At 43.1% G+C, this 18,281-nt stretch overlaps 1 protein-coding gene across 1 annotated transcript in view; it reads left to right on the forward strand.

Annotated features, from left to right (window-relative positions):
- LMNB1 (lamin B1) overlaps positions 1–7,428 on the forward strand; it is a 45,112-nt gene extending 37,684 nt beyond the window's left edge. Inside the window, exons 10-11 of the mRNA XM_032476624.1 lie at positions 3,955–4,062; positions 6,623–7,428. Coding sequence (XP_032332515.1) covers positions 3,955–4,062; positions 6,623–6,664 — 150 coding nt within the window. The 3' untranslated portion in view covers positions 6,665–7,428. The remainder of the gene's footprint in view (positions 1–3,954; positions 4,063–6,622) is intronic.
- The last annotated feature ends 10,853 nt before the right edge of the window (positions 7,429–18,281 follow it).

Here is an 18,281-nt window from a genome sequence, read left to right on the forward strand (position 1 = left end):
ACAGACACACACACACATGCAAAGAGATAAGAGTGTCTGCAAAGGAAGACATGGCTGCAGGTCAAAGTCCAGCATCCCTGCAGGGGCCAGGTACAGACCTCTCACACTTCTCAGGCTGACCTTTCTCACTTCTCAGGCTGTCCTCTCACCAGAGTGATAAACACATTGAGGGAAAGGACCTGTTCTGCTTTTTCCTGGCACATAATAGGCATTTAGTAAGAATTTACTGGATAAAATTTTAAGAAAATCAAACATGAACCTTCACTTAAGTTCAGAGAAGTAAAGTAATTAACAGCATTCATTGGGGATCTGAGGTGTCTGCATATAAGAAGTCCTTTGCCTGGCCATCTTCCCTTCCATCCCTCCCTGTGAACATCTCCTCGTGTTCAGGCTGCTCTTCATAAGGAATTCACTGTCTGCTGCATGAAGAATGCCTGTGAGCTCAGACTGAGACTGAAAATGAAAGGGCATCTGATTTTTTTCACTGTAGACCTCAGTACAGTTCACCTCCAAATACCTGCTAGGATCTCAGGGTGGTGGGAGTGTTTAAAAATGTCTTCAGTTATTGACAGACTTCAAGGAGCCAAGTCTTCCTGCTGTTTTCCGTGTGGGAGCCCTTGGTTGCTTCTTGCCTTCAGCACTGTGGACCTGTTCCCAGCTGCCACTGGTGTGGTCCCCCCAAGTGCTGAAAGGATGGCAGGTCCTATGCTGGTGGTTCCCCTGACGTCTGAAACTGGCAGAGTACATGTCTCTTTCAAAACACTGTTATGAGTGGCGATTTGTTCAGATTGAAAAGCACTGTATAAGGGGCTGTGGTTGATGAAATAGGCTTTTGTGAGCTGTGGAATTAATCCCCATTTTTTTCTGTGTGAAAATGTGTCCCAGCTTACAAATGATCTTATAGGGGGTATCTGGGATGCAGAAGGTTTAAAAGCCCACAGAATAGAAACAACAAGTGAACCAGGTAGGTACCGTGGCATGGGCTATGTCTGGAGGTAGTATTACCCATGACATTTCAGGAAAGCCGCCTGAAGTTCAGGTTTCCTGTCATACTTCAGACCCTGAATATTAGATTATTTGGTTGGTTTGCTTGCCTGTTCTCTTAACAGAATTCTGCTGCGTTCTGTATGCTAGGCTCTGTTAAGTGACTTCTGTCAGAAATGAGGAAAGTGTTATGAATGCAGTTTATTTCTGTCATTGTCACACAAGTACTTTCAGCATTTATTGATTTAATTCTGTAAGACTTTATTAGAGTAATTATTACAATGATTTATATTTAACAACATAAAGACTACTTTTCTGTAAGACTAGTGATTGGCTTAAGTCAACTTAATTTTTTAATATTTATTTTCTTGCTGAGGTTTTAGAGATATCAGAAAACCCAGTTAAACTGGCTTTAAAATAATGGGAATATATGAGTTCACAAAACCAAAAATCCAGAGTGAGCTTGTGGCTCACCCCATGTCCCCAGGGATCTTTCTATTGTCCTGTTTCCTGAGTGTCTCACTCACTGATGTAAGGGAGCTGCCGGCCCTCCTGGAGGTGTGTCATTCCAGGCTGACTTCTTGGGGCAAGTGCGTCTGCCCTGTCACGTCCTGGTTCTGGGCTTCACTCCTGCAGTACCAGCCTGGGTCACATGCCTACCTCTGAGCCAGTTCCTGGAGTTGAGAGGACAGAGTAAGGGCTTTAACCTTCCTCCTCCTCCTCCATGGCTTGATCACACTTGGCTGCTCTTGATGCATGTGTCCCATCTCCGTGGGAGGGAGGGTACCCAGGGAAAGCTGCAGGCTCTTAACTGAGAAAGGGTGGTGGGGGCGGATGCTGGATGATTGAAAAAAGCAAATGTCACCATAGAAAAATAAAGCAGTCTCTCTGTACCTCCTAGAATATAGGATCACTGAAACTTCTGTATGCAGATGATTACTTATGTATACAGAGACATCATAGTTAAGGAGCTTAGCTCCTTCATCAACAAAAACCACCCTGATTTTTGTAGTATTTGCTGATTTCTGTGGTGTAAATACTCATGATGGTGAGTGCAGGCTACCCGCGCGTCGAAACTGAGCGCAGAGTTGAGGAGACAGCACAGGAGCTGGTGCGGCCAGCTTCACTGCACTGCTGGGCAGTTGCTTGTACCTGTGTGTGCCCAGGGCTCCAACCGGGCAGACTGATGACACGTTTACAGAGAGACCTTTGTGTGTGCCTTTCAGGGCACTTGATTGGGTTGAGTGTCCTGCTGAGATATTTTTTTTTTCGGTAAAGACATTTATCTTTTAGCATCTTGGCTAACTTGGCTAATAACAATTTCCTGTGCGTAAACCTTCCAACAACCTTTGGTTCTAAATTTGTTTTATTATTTTCCTATTTAAGTGTTTAGATGTTATTTAGCTCACTTATTTTCCATCCAGGTTTTCTGCATTAATTGGTTCTTAAATGTTGTCAAATGAGAAGTGCTTAACAGCAGGCTTACATTAAAGGCAGTTATGTTGAAGTAATTCATAATTAATGAAGTTGGGCAAGTTGCTGTTTTCTAAGCATCTCATTTGGGGCTGACAATCCCAGGTCACATCACAGGCTCTAAGAGCCAGTGTTCCCGTGTGGGCTCTGTGCACACTGCCACGAGCTGCTGAAGCTGGAATGTGAGGATTCTCTAACAGATTTTCTTCGACTTTTCTTTTCTCATTTTAAGATGAGTTGAGGGAAGCTGGGTACTCTGAAAGCTTTTTGAGAATCTTCTTTCTGTTTTATATGCCACCATTGCCCCCTTTATATCTTAGTTCAAAGAATTGTAATTGATCTAAGGAGTCACATGCTTTTTTATTAGCACTGATTTGGTTAGGGCAAGCTGATATTTGTGAAAAGGCTATTTGTGTGTATAAGCAGAGGCTGATTTCACAGAATTGAAGTTTCTGGATAATTGAGACTCAAGATGGTCCATCTTTGGCCATGCAACAATAATCAAAATTCCGTACAAAATACTACTGTACTACCTTATTTCATTTATAAAATATATCCTTGATGTGTTTTAAATTGAACTCATATCTATGACACTGTTCTTTGGTTTTCTTCCTCTGCCATTTTAAACTAGCTGGTCTGTGTTAAATTTCAGATTAGCTTTTACTGATGTGATTTTAGCATCTTCCCCAGTAGAGTATCTTTCTTGAGTGACCTTAGGACATGGTGCAGAGTAAAATTAGATGCTCTGTAGCACTCTAGGACACACTCATTTACTTGCTGCTAGATCATCAGGTTAGCCTTGTGCTTAAAGGAAAACGCTGCTGCATTTGTGCAAGTCAGCATTCTCCGCAGGAATGTCCTCTGTATTTGCGCCTTTCAGTGGAAAATGGAAGATTACTTTCTGTCACGCCTCCAGTGAATGATAGGAGATCTGCTTTTTGTGTGGATATGTTATTAGTAAATAGTGTTTGTCTTGATTCTGTTTCATTCAAGAGGAACTAGTTGCTGAAAGAATGAAAGCTTGTTCTTTCATCTCCTCACGTGGTTCTTGCCACCACGTCCCTCAGGGCACAGCAGTTGTCCTCTGACTTCATTTTATTCACCATTTATTTAGCACCGTCTCTTTGCTAGGAGCCAAGGTCTTTAACTTACATTCATGTTGAGTGTTATAAAGAATTTAGTGTGCCAAACCATTTACAGAATTCTTAGTAACAGAATGGAATAAAAAGCAGTGGAAACTTCTCAGCAGGTATTTCAAATTGGATACCAGTAGCTCCCCTGCAGGAAACAGTGAAGATCTAAGAACTGCTAGTAATTATGCAAAAATTCCTGTTCAGTAGCTAAAGCTCCTGATGAGCCAGTTAAAAAAAAAAAGGTCCCTGATACAGGAATACTGTTTCTTAAATTTACACAAAGAAAAGGTGTCATTACCCCCCTCCAAGTCTTTGTGATTTTTATGCGTAGTATTTTAACTTAAAATCAAACTCCTGTGTTTAGGAGGTTGCTCAAAGAAGTACAGTCTTCAAAACAACCATACCTGAAGAGGAGGAGGAGGAGGAGGAAGCAGCCGAAGTGGCTGTGGAGGAAGAGCTTTTCCACCAGCAGGTATTACTGTAATGTATTTCTTTTACACTTTATTAACAGAGTTACAGGAAAACCGAAGCCAATAGTGGAGCTTGGATTTTTCCCTTTACTTGCGGAACCAAGTGAGTGACGTACCAAGTGGAATTTGTTTTTTCCTGAGGGGATATTCAAGATACAGTACATTAGGTTACTGGAAGAAAATGTTAGCCCTTTTTAAAAAATTACTTCTCATTACATCAAATTTCAGTTTTGTCTTTTTTGTAATGTACATAATGTTATAGTAGGACACATACATAACATAAGTAAGTATGGTTGGAATGCTTGCTCAAAAGTATTTATTGATGGGCTCTTTGAGAAGTTCAGATAACTAAATTAGAGCAAGTATCTGCATATAAACTTTAAAAAAAAACAGAGTAATTAACTTCAGTGTGAAACAGAATACTTGCTTTCTTTAGTTTCTGATCATTTAATTGCAAGATAAATTTTAGCTGATGCTTGGGCTTTTGAGAGCGCTTGAAATAAAGAAGCTCCAAATTTGATTTTAATTTATTAAATTGAAACTATTAATAAGAAAAAAATGAGTGAGTCTCAGTTTATATTCTCAAGCTATTCCAGTCTGATCATTAATTAAAATTCCTACCCTTATCCTTATAAGACTTTGTCTCCATGTCTCCAGATTTATAAATCTGTTCATTTTGCATAGTTAGCCCCAGTCCTATTCCAGGTAAACATTCTCTTAAGTGTTCAGCCTCCAGAGTTGAAAACCACTTGAGGTGGATTATAGTAGAATGGATTTTTGGTATGGATACTTCCTCATACATTTTGGAGGAGTATTTAAGAACAGACAAGTTTATACTTGGCTTTAACAAGAATCAGGCACAAGATCTATTTCCTGCTCTCATGGGAAGCATTATAGTGACTGGAAGTGAAGTAACAATGTAAGATATAGCTCACAGTGCCAGACAAGTGGCTCAGAGCCTGAGTTGTAGCAGGTTAGATGCTGGACAAGGCTCTTTAGGCCACCAGGATAGTTGAGAAGATCTCTGGGAAATAGGCTCGTCCAGTATTTTGAAGGATGAGCAATTATTTGGATATTGGAAGGCAGATGACGGTGTTTTGTAGGTGTTTGAATTATCTGTTGCTACATTAACAGACCGTCTTAAATCTCAGTGACTTAAAACAATGATTTCTTCCTTCCTGTGATTCTGTGCTTTGGGCTCAGTTGGACAGTTCTTTTGTTCCACATGATGGAGAGTGAAGTCAGTCATGCGGTTGCATTCAACTGGGAGCTTGACTGGGGCTGTTTCCATGGGTTTGTCATCATTTGGTAGTTTAGCCTGAGCTTTCTTATAGCATGGCAGCTAGCTTCCAAGAGAGAAAACGGAGAGCACTAGATCTCTTACAGCCCATATTCTCTTACTCAAGGTAAGGCAAAGGCCAGCTCCAGTTCCAGGGGAGGGTGAGTATTTACCTCATACTGGGAACAGTAGAAGAGAATTGAGGATGATCTTTAATTCATCACAGGGGATATGTCAAGACTTAAGCATCAAGTATATCTGTCCATCCAGTTGTGTTGTAGGGTGTGTGTATGAATGAAATGGGAAGGTTGGTGTTAAATTGACGTAGTCTGGAATGCCTGGGGAAGTAGCTTCTGCACACTTTGGAGCAAAGGAGAAGTTAAGACATATCAAAGGGACTGACTCTAGAGGGGAGATTGCAGAGACACTGAGGGACTGTGAATGGAGAGTCACTAACGCATAGTGACTGAACTTGAGGGTGAGAGAAGAAAGAAAGAAATTAGAGATGTGTGAGATGTTTAGCTTTTGTGATGGGAGAAAATAATGATATCAAGGTTCCGAAGAGGGAAGATGGAGGAGCAGATTAGCTATTTTGACTTCACTTTAGAGAATGAATCCAATGGCCTTTCAAGTTGATTAGAAGTCTTTTTGGTTGAGCTTCAAGAAGCCAATTTCCCTTTAGTCAAATGGTGAGTCACAGTCATATTGTGAGATTTTAAGGAATTAGTGAGTGATAAAGAAATGGATAGAGGGGGCCATTTTGACTTTACATTTGTGGATAAACCCCAGTGCAGATGCTTCAAGATATGAGAGCTGAGGATGCAGTGGCCGTGTTCCTGGGTGTGGTTGTTCAGAATGCAGTCCCCTGATCTGCTGTTTCATAAGTTATAAAAGGAGGTTATTGAACAGCAGTTTTCCACTTCAGCTGCGTGTTAGAATTAGAGAGCTTTAAAATTACATATAAATAGATACTCTTCCCCAGTTAAATGAGAGATTCTTATTTAATTGATTTAGGGAGCTAGATGAGAGTTTGGGGTTTTTTGTTTTATTTAAGCTCTGCAGGATCTGACTGTGTAGCTAGAGTTGAGAATCACTGTTTTGGAATTTGTTGTAGTAGTATAGGGAAGAAGTCCATAAGAGAAGGTTAAAAATGAGGATAAGTGAGAAATAATAAAGGTCAGTTTGAAGTTAGGTAATGATGAATTTGTAGTATCTCTGCCTTCTTTTAAAGTACCTTGATCTATTTTCTTATCACTGATTTTTCTTTCTGTTTTCCTCATTAGGGAGCCCCGAGAGGTTCCAATAGAAGCTGTGCAATTATGTAAACTTCTCAAGTCAACTGTCTTCCTCAGAATAAAGAAGTATGGTAATCCTTACCACATGCAGTGCAGAGCCTTCTCCGAAGCACAGAATATTTTTATATTTCCTTTATGTGAATTTTTAAGCTGCGAATCTGATGGCCTTAATTTCCTTTTTTGACACTGAAAGTTTTGTAAAAGAAATCATATCCTCTGTTGCAAGATGTGAATTATTGACACTGAACTGTGTACTGTTTGGAAAGGTTCCCTCAAATTTTTGGACATTTTTTTATATGTGTGGTTTTTGTTTTTTTTTAAAGTTCTTATAAGAAGGGGAAGGGAGGGTAAATAAACCACTGTGTGTCTGGGTATCATTTGAAGATTGCTCCATCTAGATTAGCAATCTGCTCTTGATTATTCTCTGCTATATATAACGGTGCTGTGAGGGAGGGGAGAGGCATTTTTCAATATATCGAACTTTTTTACTGAATTTTTTTGTAATAAACAATCAAGGCTACAAAATTTTTTTTAAAATAGAAAAGAGAAATTTTGTAAGAAGGCAGTATGAACTTAATCATCATGTAAGCACTCTAGATGAAGGATTCCACAAAACTTTGTTTTATGGTTACTTCTTCTCTTAGATTCTTAATTCATGAGGGGAATGGAGGGAGGGGAATGAGGGGGGAGGGGAGGGTTTCTCCTAAAACGCATTAGTTGTGTTTTTTAAGATAGCATAACTTGCTTAAATTTCTTATGTGACATTAACAAATAAAAAACTGTTTTAATATTAATCTACTGTCTTTTTAAAACTTTAAACATATTTTGAGGGGAGAAAAGTATTGTTTCAGTTTTACCTTTGGGAAACATAATTTGGCTTCCTGTTTGAACTAGATTTTTCTGTAAGGCTCTGACAGTGGGAAAGATAAAACACACTTTTTTGGGGTCTCCCACTTTTTAGTACTCTGTTGTCATTAATAATTGCACTAATAACAGTAATAAAAAGCAATTATAATAGCTAATGTTTTGAAGCCAGACATCTTGCTCAGTGCTTTATATTTTTTAGCTTATTAACAATAATGCCTTTCAAAATCTCTTAAGTAGGAGTGCCACTTGGGAACATAGTGGGAGAAGGCATTGAGAAAGACACTACTTTTAAAGAAAAAAAAAGATAATATTTCTAGAATCTGGTTTTACTATCTTTTAAAATATGGAAGAGAAAAATTCACCTTTTAGAAGAGTAAGGCAAGAGTGATAGAAAATACAGGAAAGTGTGTGCTGTGTAGGGTAGTAACGTATGGTGATAACCAGGGTGTCATTTGTTAGGCGTTTGGAGAATTTTTATCTTGTGATTGCTTTAGCTGAGAGGGTTCATCTTGTAGAGGGTGAAATATCCAAACCATCCCTAGAGTAAACCGATGGTAACACAGAAGCGAACCCAGAGTCAGTGCTTGCTTTTCTCTTAAAATATTCCTGCAGTAAGCTGTGCAAAGACTAGCAGCTTACATTGAAAGTAACTCACAAAGTCCCAGAATTACTGTGCTCTGCAGATTTACTGCATACTCTGGTGCCGTTGCAGACACAAGATAAATGCTGGGTTAGAAATTCTGTCTGGTGAAGCAGATAAAATGATAACTTCTCTACACAGATTTGTCTTCAGAATGAAAATGGCCACGCCATGAATGCCCAACTTGGTTGTGAGAAGTATTGCCACAAGATGGGGTTCTCATCATCAGAATTCATTCTAGGTACTTTATTGCCAGCTAAAAAGGTTCTAGATCAAATCTAGGTTAAATCACTTTAGTTAGATATTAAGAAACTTTGGCAGTTTTAATACAGAGGTGTATCATATATTTGAGTGAAATTTAGAGTAAAACGCCAGGCCTCGGTTAATACATAGTTGGGTGCCCCGAAATGTGTGGCAGGAGGTTGTTGAGTCTGATTAGCAGTTTTTGGAACGTGAGCTGACCTACAGCCGTTCCCTGAGCATCAGGGAGGCAGAGGTGCTGCACGTGCCGCCTCGTGACAGTCAGTGCGGCCCGCGGCAGTGGCGGTTCCAGCCGCTTTTCTGGGTGGTTGAACTGTAACAAACGTGAAATCCCACCCACCCCCCCTTAATTTTGTCTTCAGTGGTCTAGTTTCACCACTGTATTTACATACGGATTGATTTTTATTCCCTTGTTCAGCTCTCATCTCAGTGTTTATCACAAAGAAACTTCTGGGTGTTTGTATTTTGTTGAATATTATCTCATCCTGTTCGCTGTTCTTTCCTTCTGGGATTTCTTTCAGACTTAAATTGAACCTGTCCTCTTCCATATGTTCTGGATTTCTGTGTGTGGTATTCTCAGTAACTTCTTTGTATTTATCTCACTAATTATGTTCTTAGCCCTGTCTAATCTGTTTATCCTGCTCATTGAGTTTCTAATTTCATTAACTGTAGTTTCCATTTCTGAAGTGGTGTTTCTTTTTCAAATTTGCCTGTTCTTTTTTTCACTTTTTTTCGTTACTGTTCTCATCTTCCTTTATAAAGTTTATTTTAATCATACCTATTTTATAGTCTCTATTTTCTTGAGTTCAGAGACTATAAAATAGATACGATTAAAATTCATATTTTCTGTCAGCTTCAGAAAAATTAATGGTGGTTTGCTTTGTCATGGGTTTTTAGGATTGTGAATGTGTCTTCAGCCAAGGGCTGTTTGTTTTGAGTGGTCCACGTCCCAGGGTTTTGCTACAGTGTAATTTGGGGGTTTCCTGTGCCAGCCCCCAGGGATGACGTGGTGTAGTGCTCTGGAGTTCTGTCGTCGTTTACTCACCTTGTGGTAGTGAAAATCCACTGGGACGCTTGTAGGGGCTTTTCTCTGGTCCTCGCAGGTAACTTCCACCTGCGGCGCCCCCAGCAGGACTTTGTCTTTGCTCTGGGCCGGCAGGCGGCGTTCTGGTCGTGTGGGGTCGCATGGGATGCTGTGCTTCGTGCGGCGGGCCCTCTCCCTCGTGTGGACCCAGCCGTGTTTCCTGTCCCCACCTCCAGCCCCCGAGGCTTAGCCTTCAGACTTTGAGTTTTTGGTTCCTCTCTGGCATCTGGGCATTTCTTGTCTTTTTAAGCTTGGCTCTATATTAAAACAAAAATTAGTTCTCTGCTATCAATTTTATAGCGAGAGGAAGGGGTTCTCTTGGTCAGTCCTTTTCACCATCTTTCACACATACAGATATGCACATTTATTTGCATTTGTGTATATTTTTAAGAGATATGATTATGCTAAATTATGTTCCTCTGGGTTTCAATTTCTTACCCACCATCCCTTTCCCCAGATCTTAAATTACAAAGAAATATATTTGGATGCCCCTTCTTTTTCCTGGCCAAACCACATGTTTAAAACCAAGTGAGAAATTGAAAAGACTTTAATCCATGCTTCTGGATCACTGGCTTCTAAACAAAATACAGATCTTTTTAGTTCTTCTGCATGAAGTAGCAGCATGGATGTGAATTTTAGGAGGTACCACCAGAGGAGAAGGACTCTTAGGGTTCGAACTTTTGAGTCTGTGGAGCAAAGTTCTAGTATTTCCATGATATTTACCTGTCAAAACCCAGAATTCTGAAATTGGGACTGACTCCTTCCGTTCCCACAAAAGGCACTGAAGGAGGTAGTATTCAGGATTTGGTGTTTCTGCCCTTTGTCTTACCTTAATGAAGGGATATTCAGAACCAAGTTGATGCGAATGAGGAAAACAGGCAAAATATAGTGAAGCTCTCAGAGGTAGCATTTCAAGTGTCAGAGGGAGCGTCACATGAGCACGTGGAGTGGGAAGAAGAGTGAATTAATGCAGACAGCACCGTACTTGAAGGCTGCAGTGCCATTGTGGAGGGTGCGAGTGCGGGCAGGGGACAGTCTGCCCTGGATACAAGCATCGGACCCCCAGTGGGGAGTCACCTCGCTCCCTCCTACCCCTCACTTCCATGGTACATATTTTCCTTCACTTGATCATCACAGTAAATCCTGTCTTCTGCTGATGTTTCTCCAGAGGCCACAATGGACCTTTTACTTTAAGGAGATAGCCTATTTAGTAGTTTAATTATTTATGGCACTAAAACACATGGTCACCCAGGTTTATTATGGGAAGGCTTCTTGCACCAGTCTGAGTTGGAATTCTCAGTTTAAAGGCCAGCCAAGTTAGCTTTTAGAGAAATGCAGCTCTTGTTCCATTCCAGTGGTCTGAATACTTCCTTTGGCTGTGTGTTACTTCCAGCGGGCGCTAGTCTGTGTACCTTAATGATTTCTCTGCATTTTGTATGCCATTTTCTTAAATACTGGTGTTGATTTCTTTGATTTCAAATAGAATCCTCACTTGCCTTTTAAGCCTTCTTTCATGACCCACTTGGCCCACAGTTCTGTGCCCTAATCCTTGCCATGAGCATCTGCCAGCCTTCTGAATTTCTCCGTGCACCCAGCTTGGGGCAGACCTCCCCGTACAACTGTGTGGAGGTACCACCCCTAGTGTTTGTTTTCCTTCAGTGTTTTGTGACTCAGTTTGGGTAATTGTCTTCCAACTGTCTGGTTTGATCTGTTGACTACACGTGGGTGTTTCCACAGTCCCCTTCTGTATAATCCTGTGTCCTATGATGGACATTAGCTGCGAGTGCTAGCTAAGTGTCCACTGTGTGATCACAACAGAAGGACACGGCTCCAGCTGGCAGGGCTCAGCTCCGACAGAAGCAGGCTTTCTAGCTTAGTGGCTGAGAGTGATCTTCAAGGACTTGTTCGTTGTCTAGTTTCCCAGACTCTGAGTCCCAGGTTCCTGATTCTTTCATCCTTCGTTTCTTCCTCTCTCAACATGGGATCCTGGGAGTCTCCCAGCTCACACATCCCCCTTTCACGAGCACTGCTTTTGGACTTAGACTCTGGCAGCCGTTCTCTTCCTTCCTTTCCGGACCCAGCCTTCCTCTTGGCTGCAAGCTCCCCACTCCTTCGTGAGGCTGCCTTCCCACAAGTGGCAAGAGATCTGAACCCAGGCTCTTTCTAGGGTCAAAATCTTCCTCTGAACCATTTTCCCAGGTGCCCATTTCTCTGAAGTTTTTGCCCTGGTAAGAAAAGAACTGTTAGGAAATTTGAACGTTGGGGGAAAAAAGCTGAAAACATTCATTGAGTGGCTGCTGCATAGTCATTATTATACATCGTGAAAGAAATAGTGGGCCTGGACAGAACTCAGAGATGTGGCTACGGGGTCCCCAGGAATAGTGCTTATGTTTGCAAATCTGGTCGGCAGCCTTTTGTGGAGAAGGAAGGGTTTGGGCATCAGAGGGGAAAGCTTTGGGTAACTCAGGGTGGTCGTATCAGAAACTCCTAGAGGAGCCTGAAGCAGCACCCTTGGCTGTGTCATGCATCTGGGGAACTTGGGACCCAACTAAGAGAAGTGGGCAGGGGCAGGGTTCCAGATGTGCAGTGCTGTCTTGATGTCTCTTCCTTGCACATGGAATAGCCTCATTCTCATGGAGGAGGAGGAAAAGCAACATAAGATCCATAAAGAAGAAGAAGGAGGCAGAGAGAAAGGAACAGACGGGGTTCATACAGCCAGGTGCTCTGTGCAGGGTCGTCACACCAAACGTTACCTTACTTAAAGCTCGCAGTACCACCCTGGGTAAGGGGTGTTATCCTTGTTTTACAGCGGGGGTAACCTGCCCAGAGGTTAAGTCGTTTATTCACTCCTTCATTCCTTCAGCAGCTGCTCCCTGGGGGATTGAGTTCTGCCAGGCACTGCCCTAGCACGCAGACAGAATACCACGATGAGACATGTGGTGGTTTTCTTGGGAGCTCGGTCTATCACACAGGCCACCTTCTTGACCACTGTGCCCCTTCTCCTTCCCCGGGCGGCTGGTAGAAAAGAACGTGCATAATTCGTGTGCCAGTGGGAACCGTGCTCTTCCTCGTCAACGATGAATGGGAATGCTTCCCACTGTCAGATCACCCCCAATCCCTATTTTAAATCTCTGTTTCTAATGTTCTTTAGACCAATGGCAGTTGTCATTAATGTTACTGGCATGTTGCAGTTTAGAAAATGCTTTCGTGTGGATGAGCTGATGCCTGGGTCAGGAGCAGGGAGGGATTCTGCTTTCTTTCCAGAGCCTGCAGTCTCGCTGCGTGTTCCTGTCTCCCTGTGCCCTCAGACAGAACAGCGCACCACAGCCTGGGTGGCCCGCCCTTTCCTGAGCTGGTTGCGTGTCAGGATGCATTTGTCCTGATGTGAAGCCTCCTGTGGGGTCACCGTAAGGTAAGGTAAGCTAAGCTAAGCAGAGGTGGTGGAGGACTCAGCAAGTAGTTGAAAGCCGGTGGGGCCTTAGTGAAGCAATGAGTTAGTCATGGATCTGGGAATTGTTGAAAAGGGCCCAGAGAGTTGTCACGTCCGCCCCACTTATCCTAGTGGGCAGTGGGGGGCTATGAGTGACAGGAATTACTGGAACTGGTGACTCAGCTCTGATTACAAAGGATATAAGAAAAAAATTTTAATGTTGGAGAACTGTTCTTTAAAACATGCCAAGTGTAGTCATGGATCTGTCCCAAATTTGTACTTTCCCACATGGATGGACCTTCTCCACAGACAGGCTGGAAATAGAAGAAAGAACTGCATTGTTTCTGCCTTTAAACTAGCTCTGTGACTGGGAAACCCCTGAGAGGAGCAGCAGTAGTGACACTAAGATGCGTCACTTAACAGTGGGAGCCTGGAAAGCTAATATTCCTGCTTCTCAGTTTCCTTATCTGTAAACTGAGACTAAAAAAAAACTATTACTAGAGAGCTGATGGGAGAGTTAAAGTAGAGCACATAGAAAGGACATACCAATACAGTAGGTTGAAATAAATAAATAGGAATTTAAAACTAATGATTTAATGATTATTTCAACATTTTTGATTAGGGGAACTGGGAAGTAAGGTGAGGCTTTAAGGTGAGGGGCAGGTTGTTCACTGCTGTTAGTGTGCAGAAGTCTATAAGGGAAGGCAATGTTGTTCAGAGCTAACACTTCTGGTCAGTTGAGTCGTTCAGCAGGGAGAGCCATTGGGCATACCAGAAGCACCATGCTTTACTTTTTTCAGGAATAAATACTAACTTCACACTTGTTCATTACTTACCAAGTGCCACGCTGTGTATGAGGCACCGACAGATAGAATGCTGAGTGAAAGGCAGTCTTGTGCTGACCCTGATGGAGCTGACAGGCCAGTGTGGGTCTCAGTGAAATGAGCACACGAAGATGGAAAACTACAGCTGTGGTAAGGTCGCTTCTAGGAGGAAGGCATCACACACAGAGGTCTCCTGTAAGAGACCACGGGCAGCTGGTCTCCCATACGAGGCGGCAGGAAAGAGGCACTTGTGAGCTCTGGTTTTGAACAACGTGGGCGAAGGTACGAATGTGGCCAGCCTGTCACAGACTGAAGATGACAGTGACTGTCAAGGTGCCCCACGTGCTCAGGGCTCAAATGGGAAGTAGAGAGGTTTTCTGGACTGTGTTTGGCTATCACTTCCCAGTTCTCCTTTGAGACCCAGACGCTGAGAAAATCTTTTGGCTCATGCCGGCTGGCCATCCTCCCTACCAGCGCTCCCGGTGCACAGGGCCTGCACGCGGCCGAATCCCAGCTGACCTCACCCAGACGCTGAACACAGACTTGCTGTGCTTGCTTGATCCATGGAACTGAGATGACAGGACCTCGCTTGTCCTTGATCTGATGGCTCTAGGTTGAGTTTAGATTTTCATTCAAGTAAATTATTCAAGCCTTCAGCTGGAAAGGGAATTGATGTGTCACCGGGCAAAGCCTCTGGCATGTTAGCTAAAGCAGCACATGGCCAACCAGGGTGGACTGCCTGCTCCTCCCCGCCCAGGTGCGAGAAGAAGTAACTGTGGGTCTCTGGCAGTTCTTTCTCAAAATGCTTGATGAAGGTTGGGAAACACTGAATTATGAAATAAAGGAAGGCAGTTGGGGTATTTGTGTCATCTTTGGCACTGGAATCCTGAATTACAGTAATGAGCTCAGCCCTGTAATGGTGGATCATAGGGTGTCTTGCTTTCTTAAGCAATTTTTTCTTTCAGTGTGTTCTCATCAACACCCTTGGGAGGCAACAGCTGACCTGAAGGGAATGACTTTGGATGGTTATAACTGGGAAACAATTGAACACCCAGCCATACTGTCTTCAGGGGAAATGAGGAAGCCGACAGGAAGGCCATTATTTGAAGAGGCTTATTCCAAGAAGAGGTGGGAGGAACGAGAAATGTAAACATGTCTGCGTCCCATTCATTGACTTATATCATAAGCATACTGTCCCCTTCTGAGGGCTTATGACCCCGTTCCAGGCACTTCTTCCCTGAGTGATGCTGAACTCGTGTGGTCAGGGGAGAGGGAGGAAGAGGTTTCAGATGATGTAGCCTTGGGGCACGCAGATAGTGACAATGGAAAGAGCTGGCCTGTCCCAGGATTCCTTTAATGCTGTGTGTGTGTGTGTGAGAGAGAGAGAGAAAGAGAGACAGGGTTTTTTTAATGTGCACACATGCACACACGTTTGTGTCTGGGAGGGGGTGGGTATTTTAAACTGGTTAAGTTTTCCTCTAGGAGAAGAACTCCAGTTTTGGTCCTCTGTCTAGATGTTCATTCATTTTGGACCACAGTGGGATTCAATTCAACAGTTTCCTCCCTATTTTGTCCTCTGGGTGGCAAGTCTCTCTCATGCCCTAGGGGCCAGGAGGCTGGGATAGATCAAGAGGCTGTGTCCTCGCAGGGGCCTCTCTGCCTGCAGGGACACTTGGCCACCGCTCCTGAACAGTAGGGAAAGGGAGGACTTTAACATCCGCCCGGGAAGCCTGACGGAGGTCGGGGCAGACCTGCCTGCCCTCGCGGATGCTCCTGGCCCTCGGGGCCCTGGGTGCAGCTGGTACTGATCTGCAGACGCACGGAGAATGAGATCATGAAGATCACCCCTCTAACTACCAAGCCCTCTGCCGCCTCCAGACCACGCCGCGCGCGCTGGGCTGCCGGGCGCTTGCCTTCTGTCTCCAGGGTGCGGAGGCCTCATTGCAGGCCTGGCAGGTGAGGGAAGCCTCGCTGACGCCCTCCAGTCTCAGCTGGGCGTGAGGTTTTTTTAATTGGATGCGCCGAGGCCGCTCCGCCTTATATCCGTGATGGAAAGCATCGTTCTGGGAACTGGAACTCAAGGTTTCTCTGACTTTCCCCTCCCCTCCCCTCCGCTCTGGGCATCTCCAGCCCGCTGTCCTCCCCTACTGTCTGATGGGGTTTCACTCCAGCGCGGCAAACAGCTAACTATTTGACCTTGGCGTATATAACCTCGCTAAGGAAAATGACCCACCTTGACCCTCCAGCCTCTGATTCGAGCCCATCCTTAGTTCTTGTGTTTATCTGGAACCTCTCCTATGGGGTCAGCTACAGCCCACCCTGCCTCAGCTCCCTGGTCCCCGCAGAGCGGTGAGTCCTTTTAGAGAGTGTCAGGCAGCGGTGCCACTTTTTTTTTTTTTTAATAACTTTACAATGGAAAAGTTTAGACATATATAAAATGGAGAGACTAGCATAGTGAACCCCTTGTACGTACACCATCACCCAGCTTCAATGTGGTCCGTACACCCTCCCCCTCCAACCCCTGTCTTGTCTCCCATACTCCCTCCTGCTCTGCCAGCCCCTGGAATCCCAGATGTTGCACAACTGCTTCATCAGCCCTTTCAGAATGTAACTTGAGAGACAGGACTTTTTATTCTGTTATCATACCTAAAACAAATAATTCATTAATATGGTCAGGTATCCAGTGTTCACAGTTCCCTGATAGTCTCATGATTTTTTTTTTTCTTTTTTTACCTTTGGTTTTTCTGTATCAGGATCCAAACAAGGTCCACGTGTTACATTTGTTGATGCGTTTTAAAAAGTCTTCTAAATGAATTATCCACCCCAAAGTGTCAATAGTGCTGCTGCCAGAAACCGTGCTGTTGGTGTCATTTAACAATCTATCCATCCCTCTAACTCCTGTGAACTAGGAAGCAGCAGTGCCTGACCCCATACATGTTCAGTTTTTTGCAGGAATGTCTCCAGTGTTTCTGTGTACTTCCTGTGGCTTCTTGTCAGGAGGTACACAGTGTCAGCTCCGCTCTTTCTTGTGATGTTAAGATCGATCTGGGTGTAGGCGTTGAGGGTCGACTCTTCTATTATAAAGTTCCCCATCAGCTAATTGTTTTAGCATCCTCTAATGATCATTAGGCACATCGATGATTCCATTTAGATTCTATCATTATTTCCACACTTTTTAGGTGCAAGTCTTCTCTAAAGAACTTTCTTTCATCAATTACATCCCAAGGTAGAGTGCACACAAGACACTTTCTAAAAAGCAGTTATTGGAATGATGATTTGGTTTTTCAGCATATTCCAAAGGTGACCAGTGAGGGTTTTTTTTTTTTTTGTATCATTATAAACTCATGAATTTTAACATAGATGGTGGTAAAAATTCAGTGCAGCCCTTGCTCTCCATGATACTCATATTGTTCCATCTTAGGCTAGTGGGAGCCTTTTTTTTTTTTTTTTACATTTTTTTGTTGAGTTACAGTCATTTTACAATGTTATGTCAGATTCCAGTGTAGAGCACACTTTTTCAGTTATACATGAACATATATATATATGTGTGTATATATATATATATATATATATATACACATTGTCACTTTTTTTTCTCTGTGAGCTACCACAAGATCTTGTATATATTTCCCTGTGCTATACAGTATAATCTTGTTTATTCTGCATATGCCTGTCAGTATATACAAATTTTAAAATCCCAGTCTGTCCCTTCCCACTCTCCACCCCCATGGCAACCACAAGTTTGTATTCTATGTCTGTGAGTCTGTTTCTGTTTTGTATTTATGTTTTTTTTTTTTTTTAGATTCCACATATGAGCAATCTCATACAGTATTTTTTTTTCTTTTTCTGGCTTACTTCACTTAGAATGACATTCTCCAACGTTGCTGCAAATAGCATTACGTTGTTGCTGCAAATGGCATTACATTGTCATTTTTATGGCTGAATAGTATTCCATTGTATAAATATAACACATCTTCTTTATCCAGTCATCTGTTGATGGACATTTAGGCAGTTTCCATGTCATAGTGCTGCTATGAACATTGAGGTGCAGGTGTCTTTGAAGTAGGGTTCCTTCTGGATATATGCCCAGGAGTGGGATTCCTGGGTCATATGGTAAGTCTATTTCTAGTCTTTTGAGGACTCTCCATACTGTTTTCCACAGTGGCTGCACCAAACTGCATTCTAGTGGGAGCCTATTTGGACTGGATCCTGTGTCCTCTGGACACGACCACGGGAGTCCACCTCATTTTCTGGTAGACAAGGTGCTCCAGGTTCACCTTGCATTTCCCTGCCCCTGACCTAGACCCAGACATTTCTTCAAGGAGACCTGATTCTTTTTCATAGGAAACGGTATTTAGTCGGAGACCACAACCGGGTGTGACCAGTTTTTGAAGACTGTGTAGATAACAGTGAGCCTGTACGGGATATATATACACACAGAGGGGGCCCCAGTCATGCACAAGGAGGTGATTGATGGCCACTGACTTTTTCGCCAGGTGCATTAAACAAACTAAATCCCACCTGAACTCCCTTAAGTGCAT

This window comes from Camelus ferus, chromosome 3 (genome assembly GCF_009834535.1).
Source record: "Camelus ferus isolate YT-003-E chromosome 3, BCGSAC_Cfer_1.0, whole genome shotgun sequence".
Taxonomy (NCBI): Eukaryota; Metazoa; Chordata; class Mammalia; order Artiodactyla; family Camelidae; genus Camelus; species Camelus ferus.